The sequence below is a fragment of the Chionomys nivalis genome, chromosome 19 (assembly GCF_950005125.1).
Source record: "Chionomys nivalis chromosome 19, mChiNiv1.1, whole genome shotgun sequence".
In the NCBI taxonomy this organism is placed as follows: domain Eukaryota; kingdom Metazoa; phylum Chordata; class Mammalia; order Rodentia; family Cricetidae; genus Chionomys; species Chionomys nivalis.
In genome coordinates, this window is record NC_080104.1 from 37,908,572 (window position 1) to 37,933,462 (window position 24,891).

The window sequence follows — 24,891 nt, forward strand, 5'->3', positions numbered from 1 at the left end:
TTACACAAAGAAACTACAGTCTAGTCCCAAACCCCAGGCCAGCTAAACAAACGAAGAGCTTTATAATGACACTGGGGTGGACGGACCCAACAAAGAACACCATGGGAGTGCTTTAAAAACACTACCGATCACATAATCCCGCCGTCTTGAGATGTCACATGCTCCCTTAGTACCACAAGTACCCATTACACAATTCCAGGTCCATGCTAGCATCCTGGCTCTTCTCACCTCTTTCCAACTCCTCTAGTACACAGGGTACATGCCTCCCACCCTCCCAACTAGAAATTCTTCTTAAAACCCTGATATTGCAGCTCTGCCACCCTCTTCTGCCCACCCACTCTTTCCCCTGGCCATCTCCACTTCTCCTACCCTGTTTCTCTGCTTCTTCCACCCCATGTTCTGCTCCTGTCTCTCTCATGGCCAGGCCCAGTCTGCTGGCCATGTTTAGCCTACTATTTTTCTGTTCTGGACTCTTCTAGATGCCTATTCTCTTTCTCATATTTACAATAAAAACCTTCCCCTTAACCATACCATGGAGCAGCCATGTCGTCTGCACTAAGGAGATGCACTCTCACTTGTATGACTCATATTTAAACAGCTGTACTGGAGACGAAATTCCAACAAATGTATTTATGATAAAACACACAAGGAGACCCTTACACAAGATTACATAAATGCTTATAGGGTCAACACACTTCTTCACAGGCAGCAATGTGAAGGCAGAAGCTTGCACTGTACAATCAGTGGTGGTGGGAGTGGGTGTGGCTAAAGAAGCCTTGGGCTCCAACAACTCAAGCAGAACTCTACTGACTGTGGCAGGCTCCAGCTAGCCTGGGGTTGCTGTATCCTTAAGGGAGGCAGAGTGTGACATCATTTAGCTCCTATGCTACTGTTAGATTAACAAGAGCATGATGCTAGGTCCCCAGATGGCAGTTCTCACCAGCACACCATGGAGGACTTCAGAGGATGCTGTCAAGGTTATCTAAGGTCCCTGGACCATTCCCTTTGATAGATGTGGCTGATATGCCATAACTCAGGGGTAAAACACCAGATGTTTACTTTCATGCAATTCTAGAAACCAGATGTCTAACACAAGGTTCTGGCTGTCCATGCACAAAGGCTCCAAGTGCAAACTTCCTTTCTAGAGCTGGGACTGCACAATGGCACCTGGCCTAGACCTTCGCAGGCCCCTTTCCCCCAGTGTCTGTGTCCTTCCTGGTTTCTACTATAAGGACAGCCCCCACTGAAACTGAGAGCCACACTGTGACTCTCAATCACCTATGCAAAGACACACTTCAGCAGAAGAGCTCACTGACAGCTTCTGCAGGTGATGACATTTGCTGAGCCACCATCCTGTCACTACTGCCCCAACCACAATCTTATAAAGTGGTCAGGTTCCCTGAAGGCTTTATACATTTAAAACTGAGATTTTATTATTCAATAACCGCGTTCTAGCTGGGTAGTGGCAGTGCCTTTAATCCAGGAGGCAGAGGCAGGTGAATCTCTGTGAATCCAGAGTTTGAGGTCAGCCTGGTCTACAGAGGAGTTCCAGGGTAGACAGGGCTACATAGAGAAACCAAACCTTGTCACAAACAAAACAACAAACAAAAAACCCTCTAAAACAACAACAACAAAACCCCATAGCATTTTGTCACTGTATCAAAATACCAAACATAACTAATTTACAAGAGAAAAGGGTTCTTTTAGTTGACCGTTCTATAGGCTATCACCCGAAATCAGATGGCTTTGTGATCTAAGAACCTTGAGAAGGAGCCACAATATGGCACAAGTGTAGACTGGAACAAAATATTTTTATGACAAACCCTGAGGTAGAGAAAGAGAATTCTTTCACAGCCCCACAATTCTCTTTAGGAGTATACCCCTGACAACCTAAGGGCTTTTATATGCCACCCACCCCAAAGGCCCACAGTACTTGCCAATAAAGCGAAAGTTTTATAGATGGATCTTTGGTCCATTTTATAATAGCCAGTTTCCTCTAAAATACTAAAAGTAAGGACACGTAAGCACCAAGCATTGGCCTTATCAGAGAGTAGAGATGCTGTCTTAGTTCACTCAGCGTAGTATAAAGAAACGCCATTTTGCTGCTGGCGTGTAAACAGAAGAATCCATTTCCACACTGGAGGCTGGGAAGTCAAAGAGAGTGGTGCTTGACGATACGGAGTCTGGGGAGGACACACTTCTTAGTTTATAAATGCTATCTTCTCATTGTGTTCTAAGGGTGGTGGTGCTTTTAACATTTTTAAAGGGACTAATCCCTATAATGAGGGAATCATCCCATGAACCGACCATCCTCCAAAGGCCACACTTCCCAGTACTATTACCCTGGGAATTAGAACCTCAATATGTAACATTTAGACCATAAATGTTGTACACCACACAGGCTATATCCACATGCCAATATCATGGGAAGCCACATGACAGCGAACAGGCATTCACCTGGCGCTACCCACCCTTCTTATGGAAAGTAGGATTGCACCTTACATATGATAAAAACATCAAAAATGAAATGTGAAAACAGTCACCTTCGATGTAGAGAGGCTCCACCACATCATGGTTAATCAGCTCGAAGTTCTCATGGCCGATCCAGTGTTCCACATTTCTCTTCCTGCCTGTGAAGAAGTTGTCCACCACGGTCACCTCATGGCCATCCATCATGAGTTTGTCAGTCAGATGGGAGCCCACGAACCCCGCGCCTCCAGTGATCTGTATTGGGACACCCCCAGAAAAAACAGTGATGGTATGGAGACAACGCTTTGGCATACAACTGCATCTCTGGCAGCAACTACCCTGTCGTGTTCTTCCTCCACTAGGACTCTAGTTTACTGATGTTCTCATTCCCCTACAATATTAGTACTGGGTAGGCTGAGGCAGAAGAATTAAAAGTGTTTTCAAGTACTGAGAAAATATCTGATTCAAATGCGACACACTCTAGTACCTGACTCAGGATGAGAGCTCATTTCATTTAATCTCTTCTTTCGGGAGTTCTGGGGGTTGAATCCAGGACCTCACACATGTGAAGCAAATGTTCTGCCTCAGAGCTGTGCACATCCAGACCCATGACCATCTTTTGCTTGCTGTTTTCTTTTCACTTCTGAGACAGGGTCTTGCTACATTGCCTGACCTCACTTTGTAGTCCAGGGAGGCCTTGATTTAGAAATTTTCCTGTCTTGGCCTTCTGAGTAGCTAGGACTGCTGGCCAGAGGGGCTATCAGCTCCAGCAAATTTTCAGCTGTTTCACCCAGTACACTTTCTCAAGAGGTCCATGATTACAAACTTAAAAACTCTCACTGTTTTGACTGACACTACACATATCACTGAGCGAAAGCTTCTGAAGTGAGCTTCTCTATGGTGCTCTAGCGTTTCTGCAGCAAGAAGACCTGCAGACACCCACGGGGGCAGAAGTACACTGGCCAACGACACATGCCCGCTTCTAACATTCCCACACCCTCAGCAGGCAATTCTTGGAGGCATCGTGTGCAGCAAGGACTAACGTGCACTAGATTCCGTTTGTTTCCTTCTTCAGGAATAATTCCTTCTGGCGAAAATGACGAAGGGCTTTTATAATATACATATGTATGTTATAATGCTCTAATTGTAAGTTTTATCCCGTCAGACAACTGTTTCAAATGGAAACACCAGCAGAAGTTCAGCCTTTACAAAGCTTCCCCAGGAGGACCACGGGTGAACCCGAATGTGGCACAGCTCTGAACTTACAGCTCATCTCAACGCCGTGGGCTTCTTGCTTTTCTGGGCACTAATGGGTCGCTCAAATAGCCTTGGTCAAGGTGAGCGTTTAACTTATGCTGCCCAGCAAAATCAACAAAAAGAAATATCCAGACAAACTTTCTCTGTGTATAAGGCTTTGACCATTATGCAAAAGCCTTTAGGTTTTAATAATACGTCAGACCTGGGCCCCAAATGATGCTGAAATGTCCTTAACCTATGAGCTGGCAGATGTACCAAAAATTCTAAGTACATTTGTGGCAGGAAGGTATAAAGAGAAAGAAAATCTGCAAGAAAACCTTGGCAAGACCACGTGGTATTTACCAGTGTGTCTATGCTTTGAGTCCACCAAAGTCCCCTTGTTAGAAATTCACGTCATGAGGCAACTATGATGGGAGGTGGAGCCAAGGCCCTCCTGGGTACACTGCGAGAGTGGGGTCCTTATAAAAGCAGAGGCTCAGCCTCTGTCTTCCCTTGCTCTCTACCTCTGCCGGTGTATGACATGGTATCTGGGTCAGATGCAGGACCCTGGTCTCTAGAATCATAAGCCAGGACATTTCTCATCATCAGAAGCTATCACTCTGTGCGTGGAAATTATGTGCAAGGGAAATCACAGCAACACAAACACACAGCTGCAGACCATCAGATCTGCGGCCAGTCTGCCATACGGCAACAGGCACACTAGAACAGCCTTTGCTACTGGTACCCTGAAGAAGGCCAGAACAACAGAAAGACATCCACGATCCATCAAGGGTAATACAGCCTAATGTTAAGACAGCAAGATGGTCCAAAGTGAGCTTCAAATTTAAGTTTCTACCAGAACCACAGATGGCTTTCAAGGGAAAATTTGATAAGCGATCCTAAAAGTTTTAAGGAATTGCAAAGGAGTCCAGAATAGTCAAACCATCTTGGAGAAAGACACACACACACACGCACATGCACACTTACACACTCACACACAAGGAGGGGGATATCAAAGTGGTATGACATGCCGTTTAACTTCAAAACCTATTACGAAACCACAATAACCAACACTGATTTATAAGTCAGTGGATACAACAGTCCAGATATAACTACTTATGTTCAAATGATTTTCCCAGCAAAGGTACTGGACTGTGAAGGACAACTGAAGCAAAAGAAAGAATGCCCCACACTTAACATCACATTCAGAAATTAACTCATAATATAATTGTCAGTTCCAAAAAAAACCTCAGGACAAATGGCTAACTGTAGTTCCTAGCAGCGTACCAAAGTGTTTGCTGGACTCCAGGCTCACCCAGTACCCGGGGCTCCTCTCAGTTCTTCTCGCTCCACCCCTCTACCCCAAACTTCTCCAGCTCATGGGCTTCCCTCCCCCCAGCTTCTCATGCCTATATAACCCTGTCATTTGGCCACGTGCCTTCTTGGTCCTTTAAGCTCCACCCCCGCCCTCTCTCCTCTTTGCTCTTCCCCTCTACCTTTCCTCTCGTGGCCTGCTCCAGTCTACTGGCCTTGTTTAGCCACTATGCTGGGTCTCTCCCTGCTCTGGATTCTCCCAGGTGCCTCTGGCTGTGCTCTCCCTCATCTACAACAGAAACCTTCTCTCACTTTTTATAATAATACAGATCTAGAGTCAAGTTTCAACCTAGAAAACTCTTAGAAACAGACATGACAAATCTTTGTGACTTTAGGTTGGACAGTAACTTCTGAACTATACCATTAAAACACAAGCAACAAATTAAAAAATTAAAATAAAGCACTTGAAGTAGAGTTGATAAGGACAGACACAGAGACAGACAGACACACACTTTTATGCATGTCTAACAAAATGAAATTACTAGTCTACACTATCACAGTTTAGTAGAAATCTTGCATTACGTTTTATTGCTGTGCTGATTTCCACCTGCTGAATAAAGCCTCTACTCCTTATCCGGGGAAGAGAAATACTTGCCAGAAACTGCTTGGAGCACAGGTGCCTTCTCTGCCCTCCTCTGTCCAGCTACCTGAACAGAAGTCTTATTGTGGTCCGCTGGCTAAGAAAGGCACACTTTTATTGCTACCTGCTACATCTGTGCCTTCACCGCTGCTGGCAAACGTTCTGCGTGTGCATTTATTACTACCTTTAAAACATCAGCCAGCAAAACATCTGTTCCTGCCATTTCTGCTCCTGTAAACAGGCTTCACTGCGAGGACAATTCCTTTTGGTGGGCAGGGGACCCAGAGACTACTCTTGGGTGGCCACACTGTCATTTGACCTATGAAGGCTTTAAGAAATTGTGGAGGGTGTTAGACTTCTCCAAGGCATTAGCTGAGTCACAGCCCATGCAAAAAGAGCAGCTCTTCCGTCTCTCCAAGTGCTGATTATTTGCTGGTTATAATTTTCACAAAATGGGAAAACAATATGCAAAAAATCTGTGGTAAAGAACATATTAAAAATATACAAAATCTCTACTTTGATCCAGCAATAAGAAGGAAAACCTTTAAAAAAAAAATACCCAAAGATACAAAGACAGCCAGTGAGGCCAAGAACAGTCCCAATGAAGCATGGATGAACCTTGGAAACACGCTAACTGAAAGGAGCCATCACAGCCAAGCCAACATGGCACCAGTCTATCCGTATGAAGAAGCCAACTGGTTGACACAGGCAGACAGGGACGTGAGCAGCTTCCCAGGGTTGCCGCACGGTAGCTCTGGGGCATCATGACTATGGTAAGCTGGATCTGGTGTGGGTTGTGCTATTTTGGGATTACAATAGAAACCAACAAATTATACTTTAAACAGTGAATTACATGTTATGTGTACGGTGCCCCAATAAAGGTGTGACTTTAAAAGAAATATAACAATAAAATCTCTGTGTAGTGCCCTACAAAATAAGATATGGTTTTTCTCCTGAAGAGCTTGAGTTAATATTTATCTAGGAGACTCTTACCCAGGGAAGCTCCCAGGGTGATCACCACTGTGGTCCAAGCACCAGAGAAGGTTAAAAGCTGCAAGGGTGAAGTTTCAAGGATTTCTATATAGACTGCACCCTTCGACTCTGAACTCTTTGGTTAGTTCTAGTAATTCTATTTAAGGGAAGCCTTTAGGATTTATACATATGAATGCGTGTCTTCTCTAACTATATGGCCTTTTCAATGTAGATTTCTTTCATCCCTGAGTACACAAGAAAAAGCAACATGTCTACACAACATCACCTATATTCATAGCAATACGGTTCACAACAGCTTCAGAGCAGAAACCGCTTGAGTCCATCAGCTGAGAAACAGACAAACAAGGTCGGGGGCATCAATAAGGCACAGTATTGTTCACCCATGGAAAGAAAGGTAGTGGATAACACTGGAAACATCACTCTAAGTCAAAGAAGCCAAATCCAAGAAGCCACAGTGCATCCCTGCAGCACATGAAACATCTGAATGGGGCAAAGCCCTGGGGACAGACAGCAGCCGCAGTGGATGCTGGGAGCCAATGGAGAAAGGGAAAGCAACTGCTAATGGTACGAGGTTCCTTGTCAGTATGTGATGCCACTAAAGCAGTGCAAACAAAATACAAAACACTGCACTGGATATAAATACACACAGATCATATATATATATATATATATATATATATATATATATATGCTCCAAATTTGTATTTTTAAATGAAAAAAGTATAAAGCTTCATTTGGGGAGGTAGAAGAGCAAATTTCTTAATAACATAAATGAAATCTGTATGCAAACTTACCAAAATCCTTTTCCGGTCCTTTTCTGATAAAAACTTTACTGGTGGGTATTTCTGGGTGAAACTATAATATGAAGAGATTAAAAGGGAAAGTCAGTCCAATGTGATTCCCGGGTCACTCCCCAGGCTCTGTACAGATGGCACAGGGGAGCACTTCTCAGAACCCTGCGGACAAAGCCTGGCTTGACAATCCATGCAGGAAACATCACTCCACCGAGGTGTGCACCAGCCCTGCCTGTTTGGAGACAAACAGCTTTGATCCTTTTTCTCTACTGATAAAGGAATGCCTTGTTTAAAAGCATATATACATGTATATCTTTTTGCTAAAACATCTCAGTTGAGTATCTTTTTCTATCTGTTCTCAGAGCATGGCTGCCACTCCTTTCCCCTCCAGAGAGGAAGAGGGGACAGCGGCTAGTTTTAGGGTGAGAGATGCTCCTTACCTATCCCTGTTTGGATCCCACTGGAGACAGACCAGAAGTTAAAGGAGCTGCTGGCAGATGAGAAGCACTAGCTGTACTCAGCCAGGTAAGGTCATGGAATGCACTAGACATGGTAGTACCACACACATTAATCCTTAGCCTGCGGTTGGCAGAGGAAAGAGGATCAGCATTTCCAGGCCAGCCACACACACACACATACACACACACACACACACTGGCAGTACTGTGGGGGTGCTGCATCAGATAAAGCACAAGAACAATGTGAAGTCACAGGTCCATGTGGAAGACTGATTCTCAAGACAGCAGAGGCAGAATAAAATCTCCTGCTCTAGAAGTTCCTGCAGCTCCTTCCTAGCCAGAGTCCCTGGCAACGCTTTAATGAATTTGTGCAGCTTTGTAGTTACTGTTGTAACAGGGGAGGGGTGGTGCTGTCCGCAATTTCCCCATCCCGCACAGAGCTGGTACAAAGTGCACGCGTTAATGGTCACTGAACAGAACAGAGCAGCACACTCATTATCTGGGGGCTGTGCCCTGAGAACAGGCAGTTGGGCTGAAACGGAGCAGAGGCCTTGCTTGTACAGTATGGAATTTCCCTAGGAAGAGCTTCCATACTCTCAGAATGGCAGGCTCCCTTGCACGCTGTAAACACAGGCAGACAGAGGGGCAAATGGAGACAAGAGTGGCAATCCCAGGCTCTCAGTTCTGTGGCCTCCAAGCTGTGCCAGGCAGCTGTGTAGAGCTCATCACTTTCTGCTTCACCCAGGGCCTGCAGAGGCCATCCCAGTCACCAACTGTCTTTGTCAGTTGCTTAGAGTCAGCACTTGTGGAATGTTCTCTGTGCTGTGGAGAGCAAACAGGGGTCTATGCCTTCACAGGGGAGGCTACGTTGGAAATGCTGGAAACGTTGGACAGACACCCTACTCGCCAAATGGTCCTCTGCTAACCTGTCTCCTTCATTCAGGCACGTGGGAGTTGGTGTATAAGTCAGTTGGTCTAGTCACACCTCGCCCATTCCTCTCCAGCTTCTCAGTCGGGTCACAGGTCACCTTCTTTTCCCACACTGGACTGAGAGGAGGTAATGAAAGAAGCTACCAGCTGCCAGCAACAGAGAGCAGAGACATGGCCTCTGCTAGGCAGGAAAAACTGCGGAGAGAACTGGACAGGATGGTGGCTCCTTCCCTTCCTGCGGCTTCCTCTTCAAGACTCTCTCTACTTTGTTGCTGTTGTCACAGCTGGGTATCATCTAGTCAAGCTCTCTATACTGCTGAACTACATCCCCGACCCAGGAGTTTCACTCTCTGTCTCAGGGGAGTGAGTTGGCAGGTACACACTGGAAAACAAAGGGGAAGGGGAGAGACATGGTTCAGAGAGGACCAGAGGCACAAGGCTACCAAGCAAATGTCAGGAGTAAGCATACCCATCAGTCATAGAACAAACCGAATCTAAGTTACTAACTAGCTTTGGGTGCGGTGTCCTCCCTCAGCATTCCCAGGGGTTAGCTCTAAGAGCCAGAAGACCCTATAAGGGAGGATGCTTAAGCCCCTTACACAAAGGAGCAGTACTTACACAGTCCTCACATGACCCCTAGTATGTCTTCCCCTGTGAGCTTGCTGTGTGTGTGTTCCCTTACCTCTAACAAAAGCCGGCGGATCTGTGTGAAGTGTCTGTGATTTCTCTGCTGTAGCTGTGTGCTGCACTCAAGATTCCCCTGCCTTTAAAGTGAAGAGAGAACGAACCTAATCCAGACCCTAGGCAGTAATGCTTTGAATCCTCTCAAGTGACTTCTGACACCAGAACAAGGTATAGGCTACGTCAACAGTCACTACTCTGTAGTGTGGGGAAAAACAACCAAAACCTCTGCTCATGCTCACTACATATGAAGTTTCTCCCCAAATATTGTCAAACTATAGTTGGTTGAAAGCGATGCGGAACCTGAGGACATGGAGGGCCAACTAAAGCCCCTTGAAAGGAAACTTGTTGTATTATTTATCCCAGGAAGGAAATGGCAAGCAGTCTTCTCAGAGGATATACTTTTAATTTATTCTTTTTTTATTGATTTTATTGAGCTCTACATTTTTCTCTGTTCTCCTCCCTTCCTCTCCACTGCCCTTCAACCCTCTCCCATGATCCCCATGTTCCCAATTTACTCAGGAGATCTTGTCCTTTTCTACTTCCCATGTAGATTAGATCCATGTATACCTCTCTTAGGGTCCTCCTTGTTGTCTAGGTTCTCTCAGAGGTTATACTTGAGAACTGAAGCGGATGGTGTACACACCTGCTAACAAAGTAGTACCTTACCAGAAAGCAACTAGGACCCAACTATCACTTTATCAGTTTTTAAAATGCTTCTAGACCTCAGCCTTAGGGTTTTAGGCCACTCATAAGAATAGGAAGGTCTCTCATTAGGAATCTAAGCTGTCACTGGGTTAAGAATGCAGCTTAGCAGGAAAGCGCTTAGCAGTGCCTGCAGAGGCCCTGGGTTCCATCCCCTAGACCACAATAAAAGAAAATAAAATCATCACCACTACTCAGGATGTTCAAAGAATACTTAGAGAAATGGAGATGAATTAAAACAACAGCATGCAACAGGCTTCCTGAGTTCAACCAACTGCAGATCAGAAATGCCTTTTGTGTGTGGAGTAATGGACACATTCCTCGTCAATACTTCCTACTGCACAGCATGGTTGTTGACCAAAGCGAATCTTTAGAGATGATTTAAGTGTTCAGTTTATGCAACCTCATGTGAGGAAAAGCTGAGGATTTACTTTTCCATGGAAGGTACTAGAACCACACCAAACACCAAGACTGACTCCAAAATCAGTGTTAATAAATGGAAACCAATGTGCGGGCTCAGGATAACATGAGCTACAGTGTGAGTCTGTCTGCAGAGAGGAGGGGAGAGAATGGGAGATATGTGGGGGAGGGAAGGAAGGATGTGAGGGAGAAGCGCAGGACCGGTTGTGATAGGAAGGTCACATATACCTCTATCAGCTGTGTGCAGAACCACCGCCTCACATACTTCCCTATATGCAGTCATTAACCACCTCGTTTCTTATAGGCCATTTTGCACAAAGTAACAAGCCTATTAAAAACAAAATCAAAAAAAAAAAAAAACAAAAAACCCACATTATTTCCAGAAACATTCTTATCTCATCAAAAGGATGTTCCAGTTGAGCAAGTGAAACCAGGGGTCCAATGAATTCTAGCACAAAGTCTCCTTAGTCACATCTGAGCTATTCTCGGGAAAGGAAGCTCTTCCCACAGGCCTGGCTCACCAAGGAAAGCTGAGCTGTTTTAGCAAGAAATCAATATGGAGACCCAGAGGGCAAATGTTGAGCCCTGCCTGTTTTTTTAAGACAGCTCTGTCTCAGACTGACAAAACTGCACTCGTGGAAATGCTCCGATGTCTCTCCCAGTTTAAAAGCATGAAGAACATCATGAAGGTGTCAAAGGGAGCTGACTTCGGAGGGATTCTGTCTGCAGACCGTTGCTGCTGGGAAGCTATCTCGTTGAATTTTACATAAGTTAACCAGTGGGACTGTTTAAAGAAACGAAAAGCTGTGAGCGGTTATTTCTTCCCATGAACAGTTTATTTGTTTAAAAAACCATGATTAAAATATTCTAAGTTATGCAGTCTTATTGAAAGGAAGAATTTCTGGCTTTTAACCAATGAAAATGTAAACAACAATAGAATTTCTGTACAAAACCATGGTAAGGGATTTTAAAACCACAAATAATGTCGTATTAATTGGCTGAGGAAGAGCCCTCACTCTGTACTTCATTGTGCCTCTGCTTCCTTCCGTTTTATGCTCTTCGAAGAATTTGTTAGCAATGACTTATTCAATAAGAGTTCGAAGTAAGAGTTTGCCTGACTGCTCAGGAGATAAGAGGAAAATGAGTGAACAGGCTTGTTGGGATCTCCCTGTACTCTTATGGCCTGTGAGTCCTTTAAACATTTAGAATCAAACAGAAATGACTCTCCATTTCCTCCTCCTTGCTCTGGACTTGGTTACAGAATGTGAACACAAATAACTAAAACATCCCAGGAAAGAAAAACTTTGTATTAGCGTTTCTTTTTTAAACTTCTTAAGATTCAATCATGACTTTTTTATGATTTATTTTTATTACAAAATTAGTATGCATTGATGTGTGGATATATGTATATTAGAGTGTATATCCATAGTACCCAGAAGAGGGTGTAGAATCCCTTGGAGCTGGAGTTTCATGTAGTTGTGAGCATCCCAAACTGGGTGCTGGGAACGGAAGCTGGGTCCTCTTCACAAGCAGCATGGGCTCTTAGCACAGAGTCATCTCTCCAGGCCCTCAGCTGTTACTCTCGTCACACAACACAGAGGGACTAAGTCCTAGGGCCTGAGATGTGACCGACTTAGAAGTGCAAGTGATAAAGGGAGATTGCTTGTATGACAGACTTGTGCACTCACAGGAGATACCGCCAAATCAAAGGGACAAGGAAGACATCTGCTGGAACCTGATTCAGATGGAAGCTTCTGTCATTCAATTCCCCCCTTCAGTGTTAGATTGCTCATCTGAGAAGACCAGTCCAGGTTTTGAGACCCTCTAAGGCAGACCACTGCAAGATCCACCACTATTACTGCAGACAGGGGAATCGGTCATGTCTTTGAGCATACCTACTATTCCTATCCTCTAAGGTCACTGCCTATGTCATTCTCGCCCTCAGCAGACTAGTTTCTCGAACACTGTTCTTAGCTGGCTGAGAACCTGCAAGGACAGAGCTGTAACACTCTCCAGTAACCTCCTGGTTGGTGTCTCCAGACCCAGACCCACAAACAGGTAAAGCTGTAATGGTTGCTAAGGGATCCTGTTACCAAGCACAGCTTCAATCTCCACTTTCCTTTTAAATTGGTACTCTCACCTGCAAAATAAAATCCCCCCCCCCCCGTGTGCTGATCCCTTACTCTATTCTGTGAAGAAAGGTAAGACAACTCCTTATGATACAAAATGAATTCAAGAACACATCACAGAGATCATTCACCACGGTCAAGTCAGGCTTCTTCCAGAGATGCAGGGATGGCTCAATACACAAATCAATGTAAATGTAAACTGTAATATATAATGCCAATTGACTAAAAGAACTCAAGAACATCAATCACATGGTCATAAATGAAAAAAAAGGAGCCTTTAGACAATATCCAACATCCCTTCATGTTAAAAAGTCCTCAAGAAACACAGACTAAAAGGAACATGTCTCAACATAATAAACACTGAACATGATAAATACACAAACATACAGCTGGTTTAGTAAACAGAGAAACGCAAAACATTCCACTCAATCAAAACAGGGGTGACCACTTTCTCCACACTTACTCAAAATAGTATTAGAAGTCTTAACCAGAGCAATAAGACAAGCAAAACAGAAAAGATGGAAACAAATAGGAAAGAAAGATGTCAAAGTATGTTTATTGGCAGATGATATGACTGTAAAAGATGAAACCCTAGCCGGGCGGTGGTGGCGCACGCCTTTAATCCCAGCACTCGGGAAGCAGAGGCAGGCGGATCTCTGTGAGTTCAAGATCAGCCTGGTCTACAAGAGCTAGTTCCAGGACAGGCTCCAAAAACCACAGAGAAACCCTGTCTCGAAACCCCCCCCCCAAAAAAAAAGATGAAACCCTAAACCCTCCATCAGAAAACACTTAGAACTGATAAACACTTTCAAGTAATCAGGATACAAAATCAACAATCAAAAACTCAGTATTGTTCCTATATATCATTGACAAATACACTGAGAAAACTGGGGAAACAGCCACATTCACCACAGCTTTAAAAAAAACAGCCAAAAAAACCTTCCAATAGACCTAACCATGGATGCAGGAAAACCACGATGGAAAAACTTTAAAACTCTGAAGAAATCGAGAAAGCCAGTAGAAGACGGAAAGCTTCCCATGCATATGGATTGGTGGAATTAATACTGTGAACATAGCTAATCAACAGATTCCATACAATATCAAAAGTTTAATGATGTTCTTCACAGAATTAGGGGGAGGGGGCTTAAAATTCACATGGAAGCAAAGACCCAGATAGCCAAAGAAATCCTAAACAAAAAGAGTACTCCTGGGGTAATATCATCCCTAATTTCAAGTTACACTACAGAGTCTCATAGTAAAAACAGCATGGTACTGGCACAAAAACAGACACAGAGATCAGTGAAATAGAATGGAGGACCCTGACACAAGGCCACAAAAGTACGGCCACCTGATTTTTAACAAAGATGCACACCAGAGAAAAAGAGCATCTTCCACAAATAGACCTAGGGAAGCTGGCTATCTGCATGCTGAAGGATGAAACGGGATCCTTAATTCACCCTATTCAAAAATCAACCCAAGGCCATTAGAGTGGATGCCTGGAGGAGAGCCATGCTAAGAGCCACACAGACTGGAAGCCCAGGCCAAGAGGCTTCAAAAAAGGACAATATTAGCAAATGCAATAAAAACTGCCTTTGTGATACTGTGGCAAAGAACGTGAAAGCTTTGTTTGTGTCCCAAGAACTTACCCACGGTAAATTTAAAGGTGATGGATTTATTTCTTTGGCAAAGGAGATTTCAAGAGAGCCCAAAATAGATCCTGAGGCAAGGTTATTAGCAATCACTCTTATGTGGGTCTACAATAAAAAAAGCTGTTGGGGCAGAAAAGAATACAAACTGCATAGTTTGCAGAGAAAAGGGATACCGACAAGCTTAAAATAGTACAGAGGTTGGTAGAAAAGAGGCTGCAATTGTTCAAGAGATGAACATGTTAAGAGAGAGGCCTCCTCTGAACTGGACAATGGGAAGGGTGAGATCCCATGCAGGTAAGCTCCAAACTTCTAAAAAACAAAACAAAACAACCCCCCAAAACAAAAACAAGCAAGCATAAGGGCATAAGGTGTTTTCTGCTCCTAAAGACAACTGCAATCAAAAGCTGCTCCTAATGTGGCTGCAGGTGGCTGAACTTGACAGTACTGCCTGTATGGTGCTATGCAAGAGTGAACGGGTTACAGCAGCATCTGCTGCAGTTTCAGAGAACATCCACGGCCAGGCAACATGTGTCAGGGGAGTCCCCATGTCATAGCCCTGGGAAGTCACTGTGTGAAGCTACAAAAGCACAGTCTGGGTTGTGTTGGAGACCATGAGACATTAGAAATGCCAGAGCCATGAGGTATCTGCCAAGATACCAGTCCAAGGGAGGTGTCATAAGTTGGAGGGACGGCACCATCTAAGCCCTTTGGAACTATAGGCTATAGTTTGCCCTGCTGGGCTTCAGTTTTGCTTACTCCACCATTTCCTTACAATGCCCTCATTCCTCCATTTTAAAATGGTAACATATCTTCTGTGCCATTTTATGTCAGAAGTATATAATTCGATTTTACAGGTGGTAGCAATTAAGATCCTAAATGAAATCTCAGAAGAGACTTTGGCCCTTTACATGGTGTTGTGACTATAAAAGACTGCAGGGACCTTTGAAGTTAGGACAAAATGCATTTTGCTTTACAGAGGCCAGAGAATACAATGTGATAGTTTGAACGTAAAATGAACCACATGTTCCAGGCATTTGAATTCTGGTTTTCCAGTTATTGGTGCTGGTTGTGGAGGCTTAGGATGTGTGGCCTTGCTGGAGGAGGTATATCTATCACTAGAGAAACGTTTTGAGAGTTAAGAGATTCACCATTTCTAGTTCTCTAGTTCTCTCTCTCTCTCTCTCTCTCTCTCTCTCTCTCTCTCTGCTCCTGCTTGACGTTTAAGATGGAAAGCTTGGCTTCTGTTCTGCACTATGCCTACCACTTGTAGCCATAATGAACTCATCCCTCTGGAACCAAAAGCCCAATACACCCTTCCTTTTCTAAGTTGTCATGGTAATGGTATTTTATCACAGCACTGCTGACCAATACAGGTGCCCTGCATAGAAGGACAATGATACTCCTAGCAATCATGGATAACTTAATTAAAATCTTGTTGCCTATGTGTTACTGATGAGGAAGGTCCCACGGCGCACCAAATAATACAAGCTGTCACCACTGCACCATAACCAGGTGCCAAGACTGCCACTGAAGACAGAAGACACTTGGGTTGCTGAACACGGAGAAACCAGTCTAGAACTGGTCTGATAACTTTGTCCTTGCTGGCTAGCCTTTATAGAGCCAAAAGGCACTGTGCCAGCGCTGCGGAGGAAAGTCTCCACTGGTAGAGCCAGAATGCTACAGTACCAATCAGCAGTCAGATGTACCCACTAGTGCAATAGTGGTAAGAGGTTACAGGAAAGTTAACTGCTTTTGGATTAGTTTGAGGTGCACTCCACAGGAAGGAGTTCAAGCCTGGCGCTGTACACCTGGTCAAAATGCTGTCGCTGGGGAGGTCCCAGGTCTCAGGGAGGAACATACAAATGTTGACTTACTATATAGACACAATGTCAAACTACCTCAAGGGTGTATGCGTGGGTGATACATACATACATACATACATACATACATACATACATACATATATATACACACATATATATATACACACATGTACATAAGCATATATATACACACATACATATATCTCCTCATGGATACACACACACACACACACACACACTTAGATTAGTGCTTTCTTGACCTCAGTCAGAGTCACCTTTGTTAACAGTTGGCAATAGTTAATGAGCAGACTCATAATTTGACAGAGTGCTGAGAACAAGTGACTGTTTTGTGCTTAGTGTGAAGTGTCAGCCCACGTCACACCCCTAGGCTCTTTGGAACTGCAGAAGTGGTAGAAAGAATCAAAGAGCTCAAGGATGGGAGGAGATGCCGTGAAATACTGTCTGGGGACTTGACATGGCCGCTGCACCCAGGAACTCACGGCAGCTGCGGTTACCTGCACAAGACTGAACAACATTCCAGCCGGCATCAGAAACTGGACTTAGTGCATCACCAAAAACTGACAACAAAAAAGTGAGAGAAGGTGTGGTGGGGACAAGAAGGTATGTGTGTTGGGGTTGGGGGGATGAATCATGGGGAAAAGCAGTCAAAAAAAAAACCAAAACAAAAAACAAAAAATTAGTCAGGAGGATCAACTGTCCCACCAGCACTGCAGGAAATGCACATCTATGGGCTTCCGTGTGGGCTTGGGGTTCCGAACTCCAGCCTCATTCTTACAGGGTAAGCACTTTATCCACCGAAGTAGCTCCCCGGCTGATTTTTAAAACTTAAGATCTCTTGTCAAGATTTTTATAAAAACCACAGTAAAAATTAACTTCAAATCACAAGCAAACAAAATCTCCCTTTTTGTTTTCTTAAAGGAATTCTATTGTTTTCAAAGGAAATCGTCCTTAATGACAAAGGGTTTTTAAAAACACCACATCCAACACCTGGTGTGGAAGTGCAGAATCTGGAGGACTAGGTAGGAGGACTGTGAGCTAGACTCGAGACCAGTGAGGATCCACTGAGCTCCAGGAGACTGCACAACACAGACTGCCTCTCAACCATCACCACTATGTTCCGACTTTAAACACTCAGCTGCGTAGGGAAGAGAAAGGTCTCTCTTAAGAATGCCTTAATTTTTTATATTTTCTAAGTTCACACATAACTTTCTTATACAATGAACTCAACTGAGATGAACATTTTAACACTGATATTTCCTGTCACTCACCTAAGACATTTTCTTACAGTCAAAACAAAAAAGGGTGCATACCTTTTTTCCAAATCTCTGATTTTCTCTCTTAATGGTTCAACAATCTGGAACAAGAACAGAAATCAGTTGTAAAGGAAGCAGGCCTTTTATTACTTTTGCCCTAGCTTAACACTGGAGGGAACAGATTTTAATAGGGTAAATGGTCTACAGACAACAAGCAGAAAGTCCCCATATGGAACAGAATGATGCTTCAGTTGCAGAGGCACCAAACAAAACGCATGAATCTCCCTCCCCACCCCATCCCACAAGGAAGGTGGGTTGACAGATATATGAATGGGCCAGGAGCAGAGCGGAAGAGACACTAACCTCTTCGATCTTGCTTTCAAGCTTTAGTTCACTGTTTTCCTGGAGAGACCTGTTGAGCAGAAAGCTGCAGAACTGAGATCAGTTGAAAGACTTAGTGCCTTCAAGATTTGTTTTTGAACCAATTACCCCAAAGTAAATCCTACTTACAGACCCTCTGCCCATCTTGCTCAAGTACTGACCCCGACACTTCCAGCTCTCCCCAGCAGGGGGCACAGAAGAGGACAATGAGAGAGTGTGAGGCAATCTCCTCAGGTCTATGAACACTTGGGATTTTCCCCCCAACAGATTGGTTCAATTAAACTAAATGATCTTACTTCCATGTTACACCCAACACGAAATTTTAAGATGCAGGGTGTAGCATGTCTATAGGAGTCTGTGTTTGTCTACCGGGCTTCCTCAGGGATTTAACACAAAATTGTAGTTATTCCAAGGAAAAACAGAGTACCTTTAAGAGAGACCTGACCACCCCACCCATCCACACACAGCCGCCTTTGTTAGGGGACACACTGGCAGTGGGAATCAGATCAACACAGCCCCAGCAGCCTTGCAAGCAAAACCAACTCCACAAGAAGAGGCTGCTGGGGGTGGGGAAGCCAGCTTGTTTCTTGTGTGCAGCTTGAAGATCCCAGTGCCAACATCCCCATCAGGAACAGCAGTGGAACTCTTCCGTCTCCTGATAGCAGGAGATAACAAAGTGGAGCAAAAGTCCCCGAAGGCAGACAAGTGCACTATTGTAGCAAACCTGCTTGTAAAATGAAAGCTTGTTACTCTTCAGTTGGTTTTTAGGTGTTGTTTTTTTTTTTAACCTGCTACACAAGGATTCTTAATCTTACTAGAATCCCTACGGCCTATTAAAAAACAAACTTTAGAAGGCCAGACTGATAATGAATGACTATAATCCTAGCAGTCGGGAGCCTGAGGTGGGGAAATCATGGACTTGAGGCAATCTGAGCTACACTGTAAATTCAAAGGTAGCCTGTGCGACATTGTAATACTTTGTCCCCAAACAAACAAAGCAAAATAGGAACAACAACAAAACAGGTACACTCAAGCTAGAGGGTCCCACAAGCCTTAGCCCCAGACAGGAAGGAGGTCTAGACAGCCACATCTAGTACAGGCAAACATCCCAAACTGAAAATCCAAGCATCTAAAATCCTAAATACTCTGAAATCTGAAACATGGCGACACCAACAAGAAAATTCCACAGCTGACCTCAGGTGACGTCAGGGTCAAAACACAGGCCGACCAAAAGTATCTATAAAGTCACTTTCAGGTTATGAATGTGTAAGAAACATAAGTGAACTCCGTGTTTAAACATGGATCCTACCCCATGTTTCATTATACATGCATAAATGTTCTAAAACATGAAAAAAGGAAATAAAAACCCTGTAAAATCTGAATGTCTCTGGTCCCAAGCAGTTTAGAGGTAGGGAAGGCTCAAGCTGTAGCTGGCTCCCCGAGGCAAAAGGTTAACCATGATTTCTAAGACATCATCCTTCTGGAAGAGCTGTGCAAGAGCCACCCAGAATGCACTGTGCATGTGAGTAATAGAGGCTAGTGTCAGCTGTGTACATCTACGAGGGGAGGCAGAGGGAGGCAGGCAACACAGTGGCCATCATTTCCAGCTGAACTTCGCTGGGATAAATTCTAAGATCCCTTGCCTCCCTTGAGAATACCCATTGGAGAGATGAAACACCCAGATGTGCAATAACATAACAGCTTCATCAAAAATACTCAATTAACTCATGATCAAACTGAGTTACAACCGACACTATAAAACCCAACCACAATGCCCAAACAATTAAAAATAATTACCTCATGTTAATAAGGTTGCCCCAAACAGCTGCAAGAAAAAGAAGAAAAAAAAAATCAGTATTTACATCTATAATATTCAGGGATTCCAACTGATCAAATTTTAATTTTTATATGCTTTTTAAAATTCACTGGAAAAAAGAATTCACAAAAACAATAAAACATACACTGCTTTCAGAAAAATCATAAGACGTGGAAAATAAGATTCCTATGTACATCTGCAGTTCTGACATTTTGTCCTCAACATTCTGGTTTAAGAAAGATTCATTCCTTAAAAAAAACAAAAAGCAGAAGTCAAAGAATTGCACAACTTAAAGAAGCCGGGTTCAACCCCAGCTCTCCTCTGAGCCTGATGATACAGCGGAGCCCAGAGAAGCTCTCTGGGCCTGAGTGGTGGCCCTCTGCAGGGAATCCATTCCTTCAGCACTTCCCTGCCTCCTCTACAGCAGGCACTTGTCAGCCCTCTCCCTCTCTGGGCACAGGCACCTGACCAGCAGCAGGCTATCTACCAGGTGTCAGATCACAGTTACTGCTAGGAACTGCAGAGAATCGGTCCTGACCCAATAGTGGCATCTTATAATAGATATCTAAACACATCAAAATGTTGAGAATTTCTAATTCAGAATCTGGCATCTGAAATGTGCCCAAATCTGAAGCTGAGCCTTGGTTTGATACTATGACAATCCGGAAATTCCATGCCATGAAATTCAGTTTCATGCTCAAAATTATTTGGAATATTATATAAAATTATCTTTAGGCTGCAAGTATAAGAAACACATGAACTTTGTGTTTAGAGTCAGTTCCCTTCTCAAGACAGCTCAAGGACATGCAAATACTCTTTAAAAAAAAAAAAAAAAAAAAAACCTCTGGAGGGCCTGAAGAGATGGCTCATTGGTTAAGAGGACTGGTTGCTCTTTCAGAGGACCCAGGTTCAACTCCCAGAACCCACATGACAGCTCATAACTGTCTGTAACTGCAGTTCCAGGGGATCTGACACCCACACACAACACACATAAAATAAAATTAAATAATTTTTTTAAAATAAAATGATAAAAACCTCTAGAATCTGAAACACGTCTGGTCCCAGTTATTATGGACAAGAACAAGGGGTTGTTTGGGACTACAGTTCCAGAAGGGTAAGAGTTCCATCACGGTAGGGAAAAGGAAAGCATGTTTTCATGCTACGCTGAGAGCTCATGTCCTTTACGATGGGCATCAAGCAGAGAGAGAAAACTACAGGTGGCACAAGACTTTCCAACAAGGTTCTTCAACAGAATTTCCAACTGGAAACCAAGTACTCAAATGCCCCAGGCTATGCGGTGCGGGACATTCTTACCACACAGGTGAACCCAGAATGCCCTTGTCCCATATTACTGAGCAGGCTGGTGGAAGAACCCTCTGCAATAAGGCTCGGCCACCACTTCTCTGGTCTCATCACCAGGGCACCGCACAACACCAAATACTCTCTTCCCAAGGGGCCATCAATCCTTTCTTCCCCTGCCTCTGGCCTTCCCAGATCCTGACTAACTGGCCCCTCAGATGCTCTTTTGGGGTCCTTCCTCTGTTCCACTGCAGAGCCCTCATCTGCACCGGGAGGACAGTCCCTGTCCTAACTACCTGCACATACACAATGTAGATTATAATAGCAAAGAATGAACTCGGTGTGATGACTGCTTTTAAATGTCAATTTCCCACAAGTGTGAATCATCTGAGCAGAGTGTCGCTTGAAGAACTGACTTGATTGCCCTTGGCTGATGTAGGAAGGCCCATCCCAAATGCAGGCAACACCTTCAGGTAGCAGCCTAGATAAATAAGCCATGGCAAAAAGAAAATCACCTGCCTTTTGATCAGTTGGCCTTGCCTCTTGCTACCAAATTAATTTACTTTGTGGCTGCTGCTGATTCTTTCTCAGATATTTTAACCAACATCTCCTGCCTTTGAATGTGGGCTGAGGACCAGCAGCTCTCCAGGAATCCTCCAGGTCTTTGGCATAGACAGGGACTGCTGAGGCACTAGTCTTTCAAACGAAGCAAATACCAGACTCTTGGCTTTCTCTGGTATAATGCAACTGTTGTACTATTTCCAGAGTATTGATTAAACTCTGGTCTCTCTTCAGATTGCAGAAATCTTTCACCTTTAACTAACAAATGTGTATGTGCACACATGTGTAAGTGCATTCTATGGTGTGTGTGTGTGTGTGTGTTCTATGGGCTGGTCCTCTAGGGAACTCTAACTAGCTGGGATGGCAAGGAGAACTTTAAAACAGCTGATCTTGGAGCCCCAAGCAGGCTGTGAGCTAGGGTTCTATTACTAGTCCTGGGTGCTGTAAGAACCAGTCGGCAGGAGCAGAACTCTGATGCTGAGCTCCTATGCAAAGGCTTTCCGTCTTAATGAGGACAGCAGGATGTACATGTACCTGAGTTCTGTGCAACCATCAGATGAGTGGGATATGCTCTGCAGAGAAAGCTTTCCTCCACATATAAAGATGGCAAATACAGAAAAGCTGATGGTCTAAAGCCACCAGCACATTAAATGTGTCTCAATGTTGTTTAGAGACATGGGGTGCAAACAAATCTATTTGGATGACTCAGACACCTTTGGGGAAGGCAACTCGGTTAGCCAGAAGAGGAAGAGATGCTCCAAGTGTCCTCGATTATTTGAATATTGACATTGTGAACCAGCCATGGTGAGTCATGCATATAATCACAGCACTTAGGAGGCTGAGACAGGAGGACCGAGTTTGTGGCCAGTCAGGCTGTATAGCAAGTTTCTGGGCTACAGGGAGAGACTCATTCTAAAGCAAACAACGGACAGCTGACTTCACAACTATCAAAGAAACAAGCACGAGGTGATAAGGAGTGTTACTCTCCACGGCACCTCAGCTACCAACAGAGACCTGGGTGCTTCAGGAAATGCAACCACACCGTTTCTCTGGTGTTTGCTTGTTAAACGGATGTAGGATGACCCTAAGGACAATGTGGCAGTATTTTTTCTCAAAGAATGGAAATATACCTTCCCTGACGCTACTAAAGGAGTGTTATCTCTTTAGATCTTCTTATGAAAACAGAGTTGTTAAAAAGAGAGCAAGAAAGGCAGAAACTCTCCCCAGTACCCCAGCATCAGACCAGGCAAAGTTGTTAAAGCACCACTCTCCCCATTGTTCTGGAAGCCACGAAGCTCAGGTACCATCGGGCCTCATCATTCGAGGGTGCAAACTACAGAGACAGCAGCGGAAGGCAGTACTGGGGACCCCGCGCAGAGCAAGCCACGCCAGCCTGTTTGTCGGGTTGCTGCCTTAAATTTTTGAATGGTTAAGTCAGTCTTTTCATTGAGAGTTCGTGGGGCCAAAGAGGGCCAGCATGTGGGGAAGGGATCTAAACCAAACGCCCAAGGGCACAATTCACACCTGTCCCTCCATCCACAAATATGACACTCAGTGGGCTGCACCCTACCTGAGGAAGCACTCAGGACTCATTTTCCACAGGGGGAGCCATCAGGGTGGGCAGACTCTCTGTGACACAGTGGTTTCTGGCGGTCAGGCTAACAGTGTGCCCCGGCAATCATTAAGTCATGGGGCGGGGTATGGCAGGCGGAGTCAGGGATGTGCGGAATAGGACTCTGGTAGTGAAGGAATGAGACCAAGAGAAAGGCATGGAGAGAGGAGGGGAGGGATGTGAGCAGTGGGAGAGGGGGCTGCAGGTGGGGGCTCGGAGTAGAGGGGACTGCAAGTGTAGGGCAGAGCAAAGAAGGCGGGAATGGGGGGTGGGTGTCTCTGGAGGAGCCAGCCATGGAAAAACACAGCAGGTGTGTGTATAGCAGGGTAGGCATATACAGTAGATTTAATAATCTCTTCAAAAAGCAGATTCAATACCGCCATGCTCTGAATAACTGGGGGCCCGGCAGACAGTACACAGAAAGAGATCACTATTGTTTGGTAAGCTCAGAGAACTGGTCTAGACAAAATGACAACTGACCACCTAGGACCGCCACAGTGTGCAGCCCTCTCCTTTCAGCCACATCGAATGTCCAATGAAGGAAGACAGGACGCTGCTGGATCTCCCACCAGTAAGAAAAGGGCAGGTGGAAAGGAAAATGCCTCCCAATTCAATCCAGCCAAATCCAGTTAACCCCTGGTACTCATGCCAAGGCTCCAGGACTCCTCTCCGGCAAGAAAAAGTCACAAGTGCACACGCCCCCCCCCCATCTTGTATTTGTATGTAACCTAACACACACTTGAAATCACCTCTACACCACTTCCTACAATACAAATACTATGTAATATTATGCTTATGCTTTTGTTTAGGGACTAAACAGAAGAAAAGCTCTGCATGCTGAGTACCATTTTTAATATCGTCAGCCCGTGGTTGGTTTGATCTCTAATAGGAACCCGCAAATACATATACACCCCTCTCACACACATATTATCTGCATCCTATCAGAAACTGCAGCAAAGCAGCATTTCTTGCAAGACTTGTCTCACGAAAAGCTTACACACCTACCTCGGGCCCACGAGAAAGGCTGCCATGACAAAGAATGAGCTGTGGGCTGCGTCTCCAGCTCAGTGGTGGGAAGAACACAGTGTGGCTGCTGTGGAATAAAAACTTAAAGCACAATTACCATATGACCCACCCGCTCTGCGTATAGAGAGCAAAGAACAGGGACCAGAGAGATGGCTCAGGAGGTAAAACTGCTTGCCATGAAAGCTCCGGAGTCCACTTTAAAAAGTCAGATGGGGTGGCATAGAGCTATAATCCCAGCACTTGAACAGAAAACTTGACCAGAAAGCTCAAGGGCCAGCTAGCCTGAAGTATACCGCACGAGAAACTACCAAAGAGGCCACTGAAACAAGGTAGAATGAGGACAGACTCCTGAAAGTAACCCTCTGACCACCACACTCAGGCCACAGATCGTGTATACAACCACCAAAATAAAAACAAATTAGAGGAAGGAGTAGGAGGTGAATATGATCAAATATATTGCATACATGTATGAAATTCTCAAAGAATTAGTAAAAAGAATTGAAAGCAAGGCCTTGAGCTATGATTATACCCAGGCAGCATCATTTTAAATAGTATGAAGGTGGAAGCAACCCGAGTACCTATGATCAGATGAACAATAGGCAGAGTGATAAACACAGTGGAATATCACTTAGACTTAAGAAGGAAATTCTAATACATGCTACAATGTGGATGAGCCTAAGT

General features: G+C 44.4%; 1 protein-coding gene across 4 annotated transcripts in view; it reads right to left on the bottom strand.

The window, feature by feature from the left end:
- The window catches only part of Uxs1 (UDP-glucuronate decarboxylase 1), a 65,667-nt gene that overhangs the window by 28,437 nt on the left and 12,339 nt on the right, over window positions 1-24,891 (bottom strand). For 2 of the 4 annotated variants that reach the window (XM_057751813.1, XM_057751815.1), the window contains exons 2-6: window positions 19,694-19,721; window positions 17,879-17,927; window positions 17,573-17,616; window positions 7,447-7,507; window positions 2,544-2,724 (exon numbers count right to left, since the gene is read on the bottom strand). In XM_057751813.1, coding sequence (XP_057607796.1) covers window positions 2,544-2,724; window positions 7,447-7,507; window positions 17,573-17,616; window positions 17,879-17,927; window positions 19,694-19,721 — 363 coding nt within the window. Of the gene's footprint in view, window positions 1-2,543; window positions 2,725-7,446; window positions 7,508-17,572; window positions 17,617-17,878; window positions 17,951-19,693; window positions 19,722-24,891 lie in introns of all 4 variants that reach the window. The other 2 variants (XM_057751812.1, XM_057751816.1) reach the window with 2 other exon arrangements.